This window comes from Nannobrachium achirus (assembly GCF_963921795.1).
Source record: "Nannobrachium achirus genome assembly, chromosome: 5".
NCBI lineage: Eukaryota > Metazoa > Chordata > Actinopteri > Myctophiformes > Myctophidae > Nannobrachium > Nannobrachium achirus.
Genome location: NC_137814.1, coordinates 15,553,799 through 15,570,346, shown reverse-complemented (window position 1 = coordinate 15,570,346; position 16,548 = coordinate 15,553,799). Strand labels below are relative to the sequence as shown.

At 41.1% G+C, this 16,548-nt stretch overlaps 1 protein-coding gene across 1 annotated transcript in view; it reads left to right on the top strand.

Moving 5' to 3' along the window:
- astn1 (astrotactin 1) overlaps positions 1–16,548 on the top strand; it is a gene marked incomplete at both ends in the record, with an annotated part of 673,839 nt that overhangs the window by 310,698 nt on the left and 346,593 nt on the right. Inside the window, 2 exons of the mRNA XM_080725574.1 lie at positions 6,889–7,055; positions 12,485–12,679. Coding sequence (XP_080581700.1) covers positions 6,889–7,055; positions 12,485–12,679 — 362 coding nt within the window. The remainder of the gene's footprint in view (positions 1–6,888; positions 7,056–12,484; positions 12,680–16,548) is intronic.

The following is a 16,548-nucleotide window of genomic DNA, read 5'->3' as shown; positions in this document are numbered from 1 at the left end:
CGAATCTGAAGCCGGTGGGACGAACGGTTCTCGAGATACGCGGATTACAAACAAACAAACAAACAGACAGACAGAGATTTGTCGCATTTATAGATAGATGATAGATTCATTAAAAACACCCATTATGTTTTCTGGTGACTCATACTACCCTCCTAATATGTGAGCAGGCCGTGTTTTTTCCATAACCTTTTTCTTTTATTTTTAATAATTATTTGGGAAAATGGTAAAAATGAAATATAAAAAATAATTATTAAAAATAAATGAAAAAAGTTATTGAAAAAACACGGCCTGCTCACGTATTAGGAGGGTAATATGAGTCACCAGAAAAAAATAATGGGTGTTTTAAATGAATCTATCATGGTTAAAATGGGAGTTTGAAGTTACAATGGGTGTGTATGGGGAGAGGCCCTGGGCCTGGAGGTCCTGGTAACATTTACATCAGATATCTAAATATTGAATCAAGCAAATTAAAAACTGTCCATGGTGTTCATAAAATCCTGATTAGACCTATCCCTTTAACCACCTTCAAACTGGCGTCGTTCTTTTGGGCATGTCACAGGCATTTTCAAGATAAATAAAGAAATATACATAAATAAATAAAACGGCAGATCTACTAGCTCTCAATGTTTTTTTCTTTTTTGTTAAGTCGCTTTGCAAAGCACAGAGCCATGTCCTTGACCTCCAACTCAACTGCTTTAAATAGAACAAAAGTTTAACTTGATGACAAGCCCGGCCTTTACTTGCCCTGGGTTATAGTCCATGGGCCATACGAGATGTCGCTCTCCGAAAGGTGCCAAGGTTACCATGCATTTTTGAAAAGCTCATATCTGTTTTTTGGTATGATAACCCTTTCTGAGACACAGCTGAATTGGTGTTATTAGCTGCTAAAGTCGGTGACCAAAAGTTTTTGAAAGTGGAATAGGCCTATCCCTTTAACCACTGTCAAACTGGCGTCGTTCTTTTGGGCATGTCATTACAGGCATTTTTCAAGATAAATAAAGAAATATACATAAAACGGCAGATCTACAAGCTCACAATGTGTCTCATCACTATGCATTGTGATCTTGTAGATTGCTATTGCCCCTTCTTCTTGCATGACACTGTCATATAGACAAACAATTATACGAACAAACAAAGAAAGATCAACCGCCCAACACGTTCTCCACAAAGCAGGGTTCCAGGACAAAGACGAGAGGCATTGCTAATTCATCTATGAATAACCCAACATCGATTCAACTGCAGTCATGTTTTGAACAAATAATAATATAGTGTTACACAATCCCTCTGCCTCTTGACAGTGTGTGCCAAGTTTGTGGGCTCAACTCCTGTTTCAGGGCTGTAGCCAGGGGTGTCGCACCAAATTCTGGGCCCTGGGTACAAGGATTCACTAACATTTTGTGCTTTAACTATTGAAAAATAGCAGATATACAAGCTCACAGCGCGACACCGAGTCTTTGAATATTTCAAATCCTTTTTTGATAAACCTATGTTTCTATGTCAGTGGTGCTCAAACTTTTTCACGTGAAGAACCCCCAAAATTATATGTATTTGGCCACGGACCCCATCTCAAAATATTTAGTTCCAGGGACCCCCCCAGAGGCAAAATTTGAGATACAAATGTTCGCTTAATTGAGGCCCCTCCACCTTGGGCCCTAGTAACCCAGTCCCACTTTCCCCCCCCTTGTGACACCCTGGCTGTAGCCTGTTACTTTTGTTTTTATTTTTTTGATGGTTCATTTCGGGCCATGTAGACTGTAGCATCCAATTCCCTCACCAGTCACCACTGACACGAGAGAACGAGAGAGAGTTTCACCTGAGTCAGTGGACCCACGGTTGTTGTGTGACTCACTGTGGGGAAATGAAATGAAATGCTGCATAAACAATGTCACTGTCTCCTGCCTGCTGCCTCCCAGTGAGACTGTGTGTGTGTGTGTGTGTGCAACGGTGGGCCTGGTGACCAGTGTTGCCAGATTTTTACGAGAGAAATAAGCAACCAGGTCTAATATGTTAACAAGCCCAAAAGCAGTGACTAGGCTTAAAACCTGTATACCGCATGTATCGGCCATTTGAAAATAACCGATCTACAAGCTCACAACACGCTACAAAGTTCTGATCTATTAAAACGTTTTCAAAACAAATATATTGAAAAAGAAAAAGAAAGAATATGCTTATTCTTTCAATTGTGTTAACAATACACATCTGTGTGTCTAGAAAAACAAGCCCAAAGTCGCTTGTAATAAGCAGCCATGGCAACACTGTGCTGCAGCACCACCTCCAGGGATGCTCTAAGTCTTTAGAGCACTGTTTCTCTAAATAAATAAAAATAAGGGTCTATTTGAATCCATGTGTACTCTCTCAGAGTTACACACCCGTAAAGGGCCATTTGGAGCCCACTCAAGGATCCACGAGGGTCCCTGGAAACCACTCTGAGACCCACTGGTGTTGCAGAGGGTTTCCAGGGAGCCAGCATGCACAATATCAGCACCCTGACTCTGAGTCTGTTTGACCAGAACGGACCAGAGCCTTCATTAGTATCATTGCTAACACCTATGAAGAAACTCAAGGAAGTAAGGAAGAAGCGCACTTTCTTTCCAATATGGCTGCTGTGCATATACAGCAGTCCTTTTGTTTTGAGGGTGAGAGGATGTTACTTTGACCTGGGCTTCATGCAGAGGCTGCTGTGTGCAAACTATTTGGGAAGTAGAGCTTATAATGATGTAGTGAAACTGTGCTGCATTTGTAAGGAAGCCAATTTTCCGGCACTTGCAACATTGTAAAGGCCTTAATTGATGTGACTTTGTTTCCCCCTTGCAATTGAGGCATTGTATAGAGTTCTGAAATAAAAGTCACGGTTTGCGACAGAAAAAAAAGTCCCAAGCAGGAATTGCGAGGCGAGAGGAATGCAGAATATTTCTAAATCACTTTTCCTGACAGAGAAATTGCTCAGACAAAATTCACACGGCACTCTGATCCTCAACAGATAACAAGTGCTGGGAAAACGTTGCATAAACAAGAGTTTCTACCCAAAACGGAGAGACTTCTCTCCTAAAACAAGAGAGAGTAGAATGTACCCGCATTCTCATGAATAGACAAATACCGGTCCACAATGTAAATGGCAGACATTGAAACACTGAAGTGCCCATAAAAAAAAGTTGGAATTAAATTCTGAAAATGGTAGCACATCCAAAAATGTAAATCAGTGGAGGACAGATTACTCACATTTCCACTTGTTTATTGGCACACACCAAAAAGAACACTTACGCATTTCGGCTACGAGTCTTCATCAGAGCATGAAGTGCCCATATCTTACAGAACAATGTTTCCCAAAGGTTTTATTTCAATGTTCAGAATAAACGACTTGAGGCAAAGTTTAGGTCATTGAACTTCTTCAGGCATCTGAGTGATTTATTACAGTTTATATTGAAACAAAAATCACAAATGGCAAATTTCTTTCCATCTGCCCATTGTAGAACTACTATGTCTAGCATCTTTGGTTTTGGATATCATGATGACATCATGCTATATATCGTGGTTGTCGGGTGGAAACCTTGTATGTCCAATACCGTTCGTTTTTATCATTAAAAAAATTAACTAAACTAGTGAAAACAGCCGATCTACAAGCAAACAGCGCCTCGTGTGCTTGTGTGCTTGTAGATCTGCTGTTTTCACTACTTTTGTGCGACGGCCTTGTCTGATGAAGCAGGGCTTTGCTTCGCGAAAAAAATAAAAATAAATAAAAACGTACAAATTTGAAACTTGGAGATACGAGGTTTCTGCCCGACAGTGACGATATGACATCATAATCTAGATTAGATTGGCTCTGTGATGTTTGGATATTTGAGTGGCTTGTGGCTTCATGTGGATCTCAGGCTTCGTTTAGCTGGTCTGTGACATCGACCATCTGTGATGTCAGTTACCGGGTTGTCATCTCCATATCTGGTCAAGATTTCAGCCTTGCCATTGACTTGAATTATACAATTATATTATTACATATTGAAAGGTGAAAACCCACAGGGGGATATTGGCTACATTGAATTATTAACAAGGAGGGTACCTTTTCATCCTTCATCAAGAAGGACATGTCCTTGATTCAACTGTATTATTTTTGCTGTGTGTGTATGTGTGTGTTTGCGTGTGCGCATGCACGTGCGTGTGCATGTGTGTGCGTGCATGCGTGTCAGGGGAAATTAATTGGGCTGGATGAGGCCCAGACAGTGAGATATACAGTATTTGTAGTATGATCCCTTCTAAGTAAATCAAACAGAACTTATTATCATTTGATATACTCTGTAGGATTTTCTGCCAAGATCACTGTTATCGCAATCTGGAAAAGAAAGGTGCCATCTCTTCTGTTTGTTATTAACCTCAATGAGAGAGTGACAAGAAGATGTATGTACTGTGTATACTACTGTACAAGATGGACAGTGGAGACCTTATTATTTTATCAGAAATATGTAAGATAGAACAAAATATGAGTTGAGCCTGGATAGTCTTATAGTAAAAAGATAACACAAAATATTGTTCTGATGCAATATTGCTTGAGGCAAGTACCTGCAGGTAAAATCCACTCCATCAAAGTGCCCTTTGAACGAGTATACCTGGCAGAAAACATAATGTGAATTTGGCTTGTCAGGCCTCAGAAATACGGGACAGAAAACATATATTCTTAAATAGGAAGCATCAGGGAAGGCTTTTGTGAAGTTCCAGCGCAGAGGTGAAGTTAAGTTTGGTGAACGCACCCCAGCACAGACCGCATTTCTTTCGGGAAGTTTGTCAACTACGCTGCAAAACTTCACAAAATGTCGTCCCTTTGTTAGATTGGTTTCTGTGGGTTTATCAGCGCGGTCCAATTAGCATGTGAAATGTATCCGTCTCATTGGAGAGATGAAGAGATGCCCACTGCGCCACCACGGAGGCGCCCGCTCCGTGAACAAAGGCTTTCATTTCACTCATTATCAAGTATATGGAGCCGATGCTCATTGGACTTTATGTAAATTGAAACTCAGACTGATAATTTTGTCACATATGCTTGACTAGGACGAGAATAGATTCCCTCGTCTGTCATTATGGCCTTTTGTTGCCATCGTGCAGCACTAGATGATGAAATGGGAGTGACATCCTAAACTACAACATGTCCTCATGGATGTAGTATTCAGGTGTATTAAATTGAAGTTGGAGTTGAGCAGGGGCTGCATTCCCAGGATATTATATCATGGAGTGAAATGTGGCAATATTTTAAAACTATAAAACAGATTCAACTTTTGCACACCTACAGACACTTCTGTGGCCTATTCAGGCACACATAGACATCAAAGGAGGCTTGAGCCCCTTTTATCCGTCTGTAAAAAAGTGCCCTCTCCTGACCATGAATGCAGTTTTTGCTATGGTGGAAGAAATGCATTCCTGAAGGCAACATTCAAGAAAATTGCCATGTCCAAACTCTCCTGAACTTGAATGCAGCATCTTATGTTGAAAGAATTGCCCTCTCTGTGTAGAAATCCATGCTGTTACGCCACATCTCCAGTATTGACTTGATTATGCTTAGCTCAGTTTGGTATCAAGCACGGAAAATAGCCGACCTCCAAGCTCACAACGCGTCGTGCTGTGGTGCGTTGTGAGCTTGGAGATCTGCTATTTTCAAAATTTCAGCCCCGGCCTCTCTAACATTCTCTGCACGTACCTGGGCCTATTATTATTACTTATTTTTTGACTGATCAGTCCGGCACCGTTTGTCAGATTAGCTCTAGACAAACATAATTACCCTATTATAGACGCCTGCATAAAGATATTTATTGGGAAAAGTAACATTTCACTATAGGATTATCTTCTTATCAAGATAACCTGATGAAGCTCTGTGTGTTTGTTTGTGTTCCTAATAAATGCAACATAAATCTTTTTTCCCCCGAAGGGAAGAAGACCGTGTGTGAGTCTTTTAAAACTACAAACGAACTTGAATTGATTGAAACTAAGGCCTCTCAAGACCTTCAAGGACTTTTCACAATATTCAGGACAATATTTGATAGCAGATGATTAGCAATAGTGATACAAAGTACACAGGCTGTATATATGAAACAAATATCATATTGAGAAGATGACGTCCAAACATTTATCTCCGTTGATTTCTCCAAATTAAAAATTAATACAATACATTGTATTAGTATGTTTGTGGCATATACAGGGATACCTGTGATAAAACATCTGTTTTGCCATGGTTTGACTTTCCTTGGACAGCAATGGGAAAATACACAGTAAAATCGGCAGAGGTAATCCTCAGAAACTCTTTATTTTCATTTGTGTAAAACATGTGTTTCTGACCTTAAAACGATTTGACTGTGTAGGACAGTGGTTCTCAACCTGTGGGTCGGGACCCCTGGGGGGGGGTCCCCAAATTATTTTGGGGGGTCCCCAGATGATTAACGTAATGTGCAACATTGTTTTCTCCCTCAACACAACATAAAGTTTAAGTGTATAGAGGGTATATGCACGTTTCTAAAGTGACAATTTAAGGACTTTTTTAATACCTCTGAAATGACAAATTAAACATTGGCCGAATTATCATAGAGGCAGAAATTGTGAAAATAGCAGATCTACATGCTCACAACGCCTTGTGTTTACAGCATGTATATCTGATATTTTACAATAGAACTGTGTTATACAAAATGTAATGCATCAACTCTTAGTGCTCGTAAGGGTGGGGGTCCCCAGTTAAAATATGATTATTTTGGGGGACGCTGCCTGAAAAGGTTGAGAACCACTGGTGTAGGACATGTGAAGGAACTTAAGGAAGCCTCTGTTCTAAATATGAGCCTTTTTCAAAACACCACCTCCTGTCTGACTATGCATGTGTCTCCCTCCCTCTCTCCTCCCTCCTCCCTCCCTCCCTCCCAGTGCCCTCCAGGGCTCAGCCCCATGAAGGACGGGACCGGATGCTACGACCACCACATCGGCATCGACTGCTCCGACGGCTTCAACGGAGGCTGCGAGCAGCTGTGTCTCCAGCAGCTGGCCCCTCTGGAGGACGACCCCACCCTCTACAACATCCAGATGTTCTGCGGGTGAGGAACACATTTCCCCTGCTCTGGGGCACCGAGTGCCGCGCTGTGAGCTTGTAGATCTGCTGTTTTTGAAAAGTCGTGAAAATGTGTGCAAATCTTTCAATATATGTATTTTTTAAGCGAACATTTGTAACTCAAATTTTGCCTCTGGGGGGGGTCCCTGGAACGAAATATTTTGAGATGGGGGTCTGTGGCCAAATACATATAATTTTGGGGGTCCTTCACTTGAAAAAGTTTGAGCATCACTGACATAGAAACATAGGTGTTTTCAAAAAACCTCAGAAGGATTTGAAATATTCAAAGACTTGCACAAGTTTTCACGATAAAAAAAAAATAGCAGATCTACAAGCTTGCAGCGCGGCACTCGGTGCCGCGCTGTGAGCTTGTATATCTGCTATTTTTCAATAGTACCCAGGGTCCAGAATTTGGTGCGACACTCCTGCCCCTGCTGTCCGTCTTCACATTGTCATGATGTGCCTTGGAAAAAAGACAGGGAAAAGTGACTGGTCACTTATCGTGTCTCTAATCTCCCAATATTACAGTTCAATAAAAGAGTATCACGTTGATGAAAAATGATTTATTACAGATTGAATTGAATAAGGAAATACATTTTGGTCATTAGACGCCATTAACATTAAACATATATGATTAGCTTTTAATTAACATTATACATATAGGATTAGATTTAATAGGGAGAGCCCCCCAATGGAGTCTAGACGCTGGTGGTGGCAGTGCAGGTGAACCTCCGCTGGCAGTGCAGGTGAACTCTTGACAGAGACAAGGTGGAGTTGGGGATGGAGGTGGGTTGCTTGTTGCATGCTGAAAAGAGAATGACAAGGTTCAGAGGCAGTGGAGATATTTAATTAATCGCAATTAATCAGTTAAAGTCCCAGCCCTATATATATATATATATATATATATATATATATATACATATCGTCGTCGTCGGGTGGAAACCTTGTATGTCCAAAACCGTTTGTTTTGTATTTATCATTTGTAAAATGATTTAAACTAGTGAAAACAGCCGATCTACAAGCACACAACGCCTCGCACCTGCGAGGCGTTGTGTGCTTGTAGATCGTCTGTTTTCACTACTTTTGTGTGACGGCCATGTGTGATGAAGCTTGGAGATACGAGGTTTCTGCCCGACAGTGACGATATATACTATATGGTTGCTGCATTGATGCAGACTCGTGCACGGCTGTATCACGATGCATTGCCAAATCGATTATTTTTTTTACACCACTAGCTGTAAGTGGTATGTAAAATCAAAACATTTATTGTTAAAAAGTGATCTCTCCACATTGTGACAGTAATCATTGCTCCCCGTCTCTCCAGCACATAATGTAAACAGAAAATACATTTTCAGGTGGCCAATTTCATCCAATCAAAGAAAGAGAACCCATTTATCAGCTTCAATTTGATATCGTTCCAAGTCCAATTTCATCTGTTTATTTCTTTGTCACTTCCAATTTTATGTGTTTATGCTGTATTCTTCGTGACTTCTCGCTACGTGAAAATGTATTTTGTTTACTAAAGAGCTAGGTTTACCATGGGAATATAGAGCTATTTAAAACATATTCGAACAAAACACATTCCTTACTCCCCCTTTAAAGAGAGACATTATCAGAGACAGACAGTATATCAGTCTTTTATTTAGATCTTTTTTTTTTTTACCCAATTTAGTCGTTATGCAAATTTAAGGGAAACACATCGCCGGCGGTGCCAGGCGCGTGCAGCCGCGCGTCTGCCGCCTCGCCTGCCGCACCGATATGCCGCTGTTCTATTTTTCCAGCTTTTCTGCGCGGAGAAAGTTTTATCCCACCAGGAGAAATGTTGGCGTTACCGTGCAGCACTGCACGCACGTCAATACCGCGACGCTGCACAGCCGCCTGTGTCCGGTGTGTGTTCCCCTTAATTCCAGCCTCACAGTTGTCACTGCTGTTGTACAGTATCTTGCTGACTCACCTGCCAGTGAGGAGCTCCCACCGGGAGGATGTAGAACCTTCATCCTATACTCTGCCCAAAACACCCCGCTGACAGGTACCGCCCCAGCCCCGTAGGAGTACGTGCAGTGACTGATAACACCCTCCCCACCCAGATTCCCTCCCCTGAACACGGGCCAATGGCGTACGGATAAAATAGACGCTCAACAAAGCCGGATGCTCCACGGTGGATTCGAACCCACGGCCTCCGTGGGGGTGGACAAGCATTTTACCGCTGCGCCACACACAGTTATTTTAAGTTATGCACCCTCTGGCGCCATGCAGGCAGAACAGAGCTGTTGTCTTGGTCTGTCTTCCATTAGGGATGCCACGAAACTCTCACAAAAGGTCAAATGTTCGAGAAAGAAAAGGACGTTGTCAAAAGTAGTAAATTATTTTCCCATTTTAGTGGTGCAGCAGGTTAATCTATTTCAATATGACCAGAAGAAAAAGAACAAAGGACTATGAATATTCTCTGGTGGAGTAGCCTCACACCCTCACTAGTCAGATTATAATAGAAGAATGCCTGACACAAAGTGAAACACTAAAGTGGTCTTAACCCGCTTACGTTGGCTTTTCTTTCGCAATTCAAAGATCACATATTGAAATATTAATGAAATTGCACTTTTGAATTGATTGTGAGATGCCAAGACCAAGAACCTGCTCTCTTTGTTTGAGAGGATGAGATTACATTTGGGGAAATCCTATTTTGGCCATGTCATTATAAGTGAAAAATTTACAATAATAATAATATAAATGAGCCTGTACTGAAAATCGTCTATTTTTGGCCGAAGAGATTTGGTGTAGATCGGGAAAAAGAGCACGCCAAGTACCGTGCAACGCGGGTCCGTTTTTCAGTAAGGGTAGAGGGGTTTAAGTGGTTAAATGGTTAAAGAGGAAACCACCTCTGGGCACTGAACACTCCAGGCATTATGTTGAAAACTCTTTACACCATACATTATTTACACTGACCATGAGAATATTACAGCGACATGGTTTTATTTGAAAGTGCCTTTCCACGGAAGCGTTACCCCTGGCATTTACAATAACACCCTCTAGATAAAGTAGAAATAATATACAGCGTGTTTTGGGTGTATCATTTATTAAATGTCACTTGTAGGTGCAGTAGATACGAACGAACCATTGTTCCCCTCCTTTGTACATCTACTAAATTGGCAGAAACATAGCCTGACCTTTGGCTCAGAGACTACGTTCTTGGCATACAGTACGTGAAAGTCTCTTTCTTTGACTTTCACCGCCAAGGGAAGTGTGTCGCTCTGTCGGCGAGTATTGATGAGTTCATAGATTGTCAGAAGCGTCAAAGATACTTTAAATAGTGTAACAGTAAATGTTGTGTAATAAAAACAAGAGGAGTTGATTATGGCAAAGCTCTGTAACATCCCAGCATGATGGTCCTCATTCACACCATTTAGTTTTCAAACATTCACAACGTTGTGGCGTATATTTACAAAAAATCCCACCCGTGTGAACTGAGCGGTGGTCGTGGAGGCTGCGCAACAGCAAAACAAATAAATATATATATATATACACACTATATATATATTGTGTTTGTGTGTGTGTCTCGCCTGGCCTGAACAACAGCGCCCCTCCCTTAACATATGTGGTCACAAAAGGTACTGTAGGCTACATACAGACACGGATACAGACAGACAGACAGACAGACAGACAGACAGACAGACAGACAGACAGACATACCCACACACACGGCCACGTATAGGAGCGTTGTGACCACCGCTCAAAAATGCGGTGTGATTATTTAAGTTTAATCAAGTTAGCTTTAATACTCATTCTAAGTGTATGGATGTGGCTTATCCTCCAACTTTGTTACATAGGCATATCAGAAAAGGTATCTCAGCATAAGTCCCTGGATAAGTGTTTTCTCTCACTCTCACTGCACTCTCACTCTCACTCTCACCCACTCTCTTTTCTCTCCTATACCCTTTCTGACTAATCTGTTTTCAGCAAACTTTCCGCCCCCCTCCATCTCGCTTCCCTCTCCCTCCTTTTCCACGTTTGACTCATTTCACAGAGACGCCGGATGTCAAAACATCATAAATATGAAGGCAGTCTTGAGAGGACTGTCACTGTTTGGATTCATATCTCCCCTCTGATATGAAGGATTTTGTGTCAGTTGAATTGCATTAATAACTGATCCTTCTCTGCTGCGTATAGGTCTGCTTTATACAGCTAGCATTCTAAGCATAATGGAGTTCACGTTTAAGTAACCTGTGATTTCCTCTTCAGAACCCAGTGAGACAGGCTCTGTTGGAAGAATCAATAATCCCAGCGGCTCGCTTGTAGAGATGTTTACATAATACTATAACTCTTACACAAGCCAGCTCACTTAACACTTGCTTTGAGTAGGTAATGCTTTTACAATATAGGTTAAGCTTTCCTGCATATCATGACTGGATCCACACAAGTGCCGGCTGGCAGCCGGATCAGCCGAACATTAAAAGTTTATCCCGCAGTCTATCAGCCTGCTAGTACAGCCTACATGTAGCTATAGAAATGTAGAAACGTAAAGCATGCCATGAAATAGAGGGTATGCACATGCATAAAGTGAATGGCAAATCGAGTGGCAACTCGAGTGGCAAAGTGAGCTTAAAATTGTTTAATGCAATCAGAGAGGGCTTTTCTGTGTGGATGTATGGGCTGTCAAGGCCAGAAAGTATTTTTTATTTTTTATTTATTTGCCACTCAGTAGGAGTTCCTGCATAACATCCGGGTATGATGATGATGTCACGTGCATACCCTCTATTGTATTTCACTAGACTTTGGTCTGGTTTGACACTAAGTATGGGCTCTATTTTAGAGATGTGACGTTCGCGAACGAATCAAATCTTTTGAATGGCTCTTTGAAGTGAACGATGGGATCCGGTTCGCAGAGTAGGGAGCCGTTCATTTGGTTCATTTGGGGGGAAGGAGGGGGGTTTAACCTATGGTTTTAACACAACAGCTCCTCCTTGCTACTCAACTGAGCACTGACTGAGTACAGCGAGTGAGAGAGAGAGAGAGCAAGGGGAGGAGCGATTTCATTGTTGCCTGCTTGGTTATTTTAGGTGTTGCTTGAATAACATACGTCAAGTTGGCTTAATTTACACACACGTTTTATAAAAAGGGTAAATACAAAATTGTGATCTCAACTGTCAGCAGAGGAATGTGGTGCCACCTTATGGATTCATGTTTCAAGGAATGCTTCTTAAAAATATGTAAATATACAATGAGCCAAATGAGCCAGTCTTTTGAATTGAGTCAAACTAAATGTAATGCCAACTCCTACAATGCTTGTGCTGGGTGGGGGGTCCCCAGTTAAAATATGATTATTTTGGGGGTCGCGGCCTGAAAAGGTTGAGAACCACTGCTATAGATGACCCCTGGGCCACAGAAATGAACCGTAGCTGTGTGTGTCTGACCGTACAGGTGTATTGAAGACTACAGACGGGGGCCGGACGGGCGCTCGTGCCAGCCACTGTCTGAGGCCTGTACGGAGGGCCTGGACTGTGGGGAGACGGCCGACATCCCCGCCAACCAGACCGTGTTTGGAGATCTGTTCTACGGGTACAACAACCACTCCAAGGACATCTCCACGGGGCAGATCCTCAAGGCCACGTTCAGGTAAGGAACCCGAGGAAGACAAGCAGTTGGACTCGGTGGTGTAAAAAGTATACTCAAGTGACTTTGCCACTTTTCAACCTATCTTCATATAATAGATCCTCACTATTGTTCATAATAAAATAGCAAAAAAAAAATCCGACTCGGTCCAAGTCTCTTAGGAGAGCTGTGGGAAATTCAGAAATCCATTATCTTGTGACATCATTTGAAAAAAAAAAAAAAAAAAAAAAAGATTTTTATTATCGCGAGAACAATGGCTTCCACTTTAACATTGCAACTTTTCAGGAATAGAAAGCCTGCATTTTCTATTAGCTTGGATTCTCCATCGATGATGTCACAAGACGATGGGGAACTGACCTGCCCAAAACCCTCCTCCGAGACAAAAAAAAGAAAAGAAAAAAAATATATATATTGTATCAATTTATTAGTGAGGACCATGCAGTTATATGAAGATAGGTTGAAAAGTTTTAGTAAAAACGTATTGATACTGCAATTCAATATCGATACCGGAATTCAAAAGGTACTTGAGCAAAAATGAACGTTTTGTAAGTAAAAGTACAAAATGTTTGAAAATAGCACATCTAAAAGCTCACAATATGTCGCAATGTGACACGTTGTGAGCTTGTAGATTGGCTATTTTCAAATAGCCTAGGATAAAATAGGGCTAGAGTGGTTCATGTATGTTTCATACATTATAATTTATACCTGCAAATTAACTAGTAACTAAAGTTTTCAAATAAATGTAGTGGAGTAAAAGTACAATATTTGGATCCGAGATGTAGTGGAGTAGAAGTAGAAGTATTGGAAATTGGAAATACTCAAGTAAAGTACAAATACCTCAAAATACTTAAGTAAATGTACTTAGTACTATAGTTACTTTACACCACTGGTTGGACTCGGGGAAGAGTGTGCGTACAGTATGTGTATGTGTATGCCTGTGTGTGTGTGTGTAGGGGAGAGCGGGGTAAACTGAGACACTTTTTACATTTGCTCTCCTCTAGGCGAACTAAAAGATATATCAGTAAAAATGTACACATTTCCCAGTAATTTGGGATGTTTCCTAACAATGGAAGGTATCAGAACATATTAACTCATTTGCTGCCATTTAACAATACCTTCGTACTCCAATCCTGCCAAACTGTCTCCATAGACTTCCATGTAATTCATAGTGCACGGATCATGCACACCCATGCCTAGATAATGCACCACGTGTGTCCACATTGCTCACAGCTTTCAAACAAAAGAATCCGAATGGAAATCCGTTCAGGCATTCATGAGATAGCAGCCACTATGTTTTACACTGTTGTGAGCTTGGAGGTCTGCTACCTGAGTTGTATGGGGGTTGTATGGGGGTTAAACAAGCAATTTCGCGATCGCTATCATGCCTACTAACGTTTTTGGGGTCCAAAAAAAAAAAAAAAAAAAAAAAAATGTTTTTTTTTTTTTTTTTTTTTTTCAAAATGGTGGCCATTCTCGGGTTCCTCGGGCGTGGCAGGGAGGGACATCCCAAAATTCTCGGGTTCCTCGGGCTTGGCAGGGTATGAGTTAAAGACAAAAGGCAGAGAAAATATGATTGTTTTAAAAAGAAAAGTGGTCTTGTGTCAGACCAGAGAAATCAACGGGGTACAGTGATCCACTCACTTTTTTCACTTTAAAACTACCATAAAAACACAAAAACCCGGTTAACCGGGTTAAATATGCGCAATACAAAAATGTACATAGCAGACATTCTTTTAATAGGCTTTGTCCTGTCATTTCCACCCATGTGCCAAATAATGTGACACATGGGCAGAAGGAAAAAACAAAAAACCCTATAAAAAATTGATAGAAGGGTTTACCAAACTTTCCTCAGTTGATCCTTATGTAATTCTTCCTGTAGAATCTATTTCTGCAAAGTATATTGTTGTATTGTGCATAACTAATGAAATAATTCGCATATTTAGTCAAATGTAGTCAAATATGCTAATTATCTCATTAATTATGCACAATACATAGAAATATATATCAAAAATGGATTCTACAGAGGAAAATACATAAGAATCAACTGAGACTAGTTTGGTACACCCTTTAATCAGGTTTTTACAGCTTTCTCCCTGTCTTTCATGTTGGGATAATGTGAGATAGTGTCTCACTTTACCCCGAAGCAATTGTCTCACTTTACCCCACAGCCACATTTTGGGAAAAGGGATATTTTTATCAATTCAGGGTAATCTTCAGCTAGCATCTATCACATGGATTTATAAGTTGGTAGTTCATCAACATGTATGATACAAAATGTTCTCCCTGCACAATTTGCTTTGACACAACAGCTGATTATGTTGACAGCAAGAAAATGTACTTTTACATGCAAAAAACATTTTTTTGTGAAAAAAGCATGTTTTCTACAGCACTATCAGGTCTCTCTTTTCATGACAAGTGGGAAATTCAAGGGGCTTGAAAATATAATGGTCACATGACCACAAATGTGTTCCATTGCCAAGATAGATGGAGCGTCTCAGTTTACCCGGTGTCTCAGTTTACCCCGCTCTCCCCTATGTGTGTGTCTTTGATGTGTCATGTTTTTCTCTTTCTCTCTTTCTTTCTTTCTTTCTTTCTTTCAAGAAATGTCTTTCAAGACATTTCTTTCTTTCAAGATATTTATTTATTCTCTTCTGCATTAGCATTGTTATTGCCAGGACCATAGAGGCATAGAGAGGAACTATAGTTCAGGACACAGTTTCTGTCAGGAATGTGGGACCATCCAGCATCAGTGCTAGCAGGAGGGAAGCTATTCTCCCAGGCTCTGTATGAGGTGGCCACTGGCCAGACCATGTACAAATCGTTTTATAATAGTAGTAATAACTACTCCCGCCGCTCTGCTACCACTCGCGACTGTTATTCCCCGGACGTCAGAAAAGTCCGCGAATGGCCGAAAAATCCGCAGGTGGTCTGCGATAAATAGCGATCGCGGATTCCTGGGGGGACTATACAGTGAATATTAGGATTAGGAAACACTCTTATTAAAAAAACATTAAAAGTATTCCTTTTCAGATATTCATGGTTATTAAATGTTGGAGACAAAAAAGGATGTGTACCGATCCCTTTCAAGAAAGTTTTTTAAATATGTTAGCCCTGCGCAGTGCAGTGCTTTGATGAGTGGGCTAATTAACGTTGTCCACTTGCTGAAATGCTTCCCGCTGAACCCAGGACGTCGGGAGGTCGGGGGAATCATTGGTGGCTGTCTGGAATTACATTTTTTACCGTGCCTGTTTTTTTTTCTGCTGCCTGGAGGCATGAAGCTCATCCACTTACAGATACATCACAACAGAGAGAGAGAGAGAGAGAGAGAGAGAGAGAGAGAGAGAGAGGATGAAGCAGAAAAGTTAATAACATCAAGAAGCTAAATCTCAAATGCTCTGATCTCATTTGAAAAGGAGGGGCCGCCAGAGGAGAGGGCATGAGGCACACTTTGAAGAGCAGCAAATGGCTTCTGCATAGACTAGGTGGTTGATGTGTGATGGCCTGCATGGTTAATGTGAGGCCCAATTATACAATATGGCAAGTAAGTGAATTAGAAGTGACCAGGTGCTGCAAATGATCCTAATTCATTTGACCCGATGAGATTTTTCAATGCATTAAATTAACAAAAAATACAGTATGTGCTCTGACTGGATCGGAGAGTTGCCGTCCAAACGTTCCAGCACGAACCCAGGCCTGGGAGGGAGGCAGGCAGGCAGGCCTTTGTTATAGAACAAGGTTCTGTATTAGTTCTGTATTTATTTTTCCTAAAATTGACTTTTTGTTGTGCACTGAGTTGATTGATTGGGCCATGAAAGTGTCAAACTTGTTATGTGTTCGTTAGTGCTCTCTGTAATCAATTAAAGCATCAATAC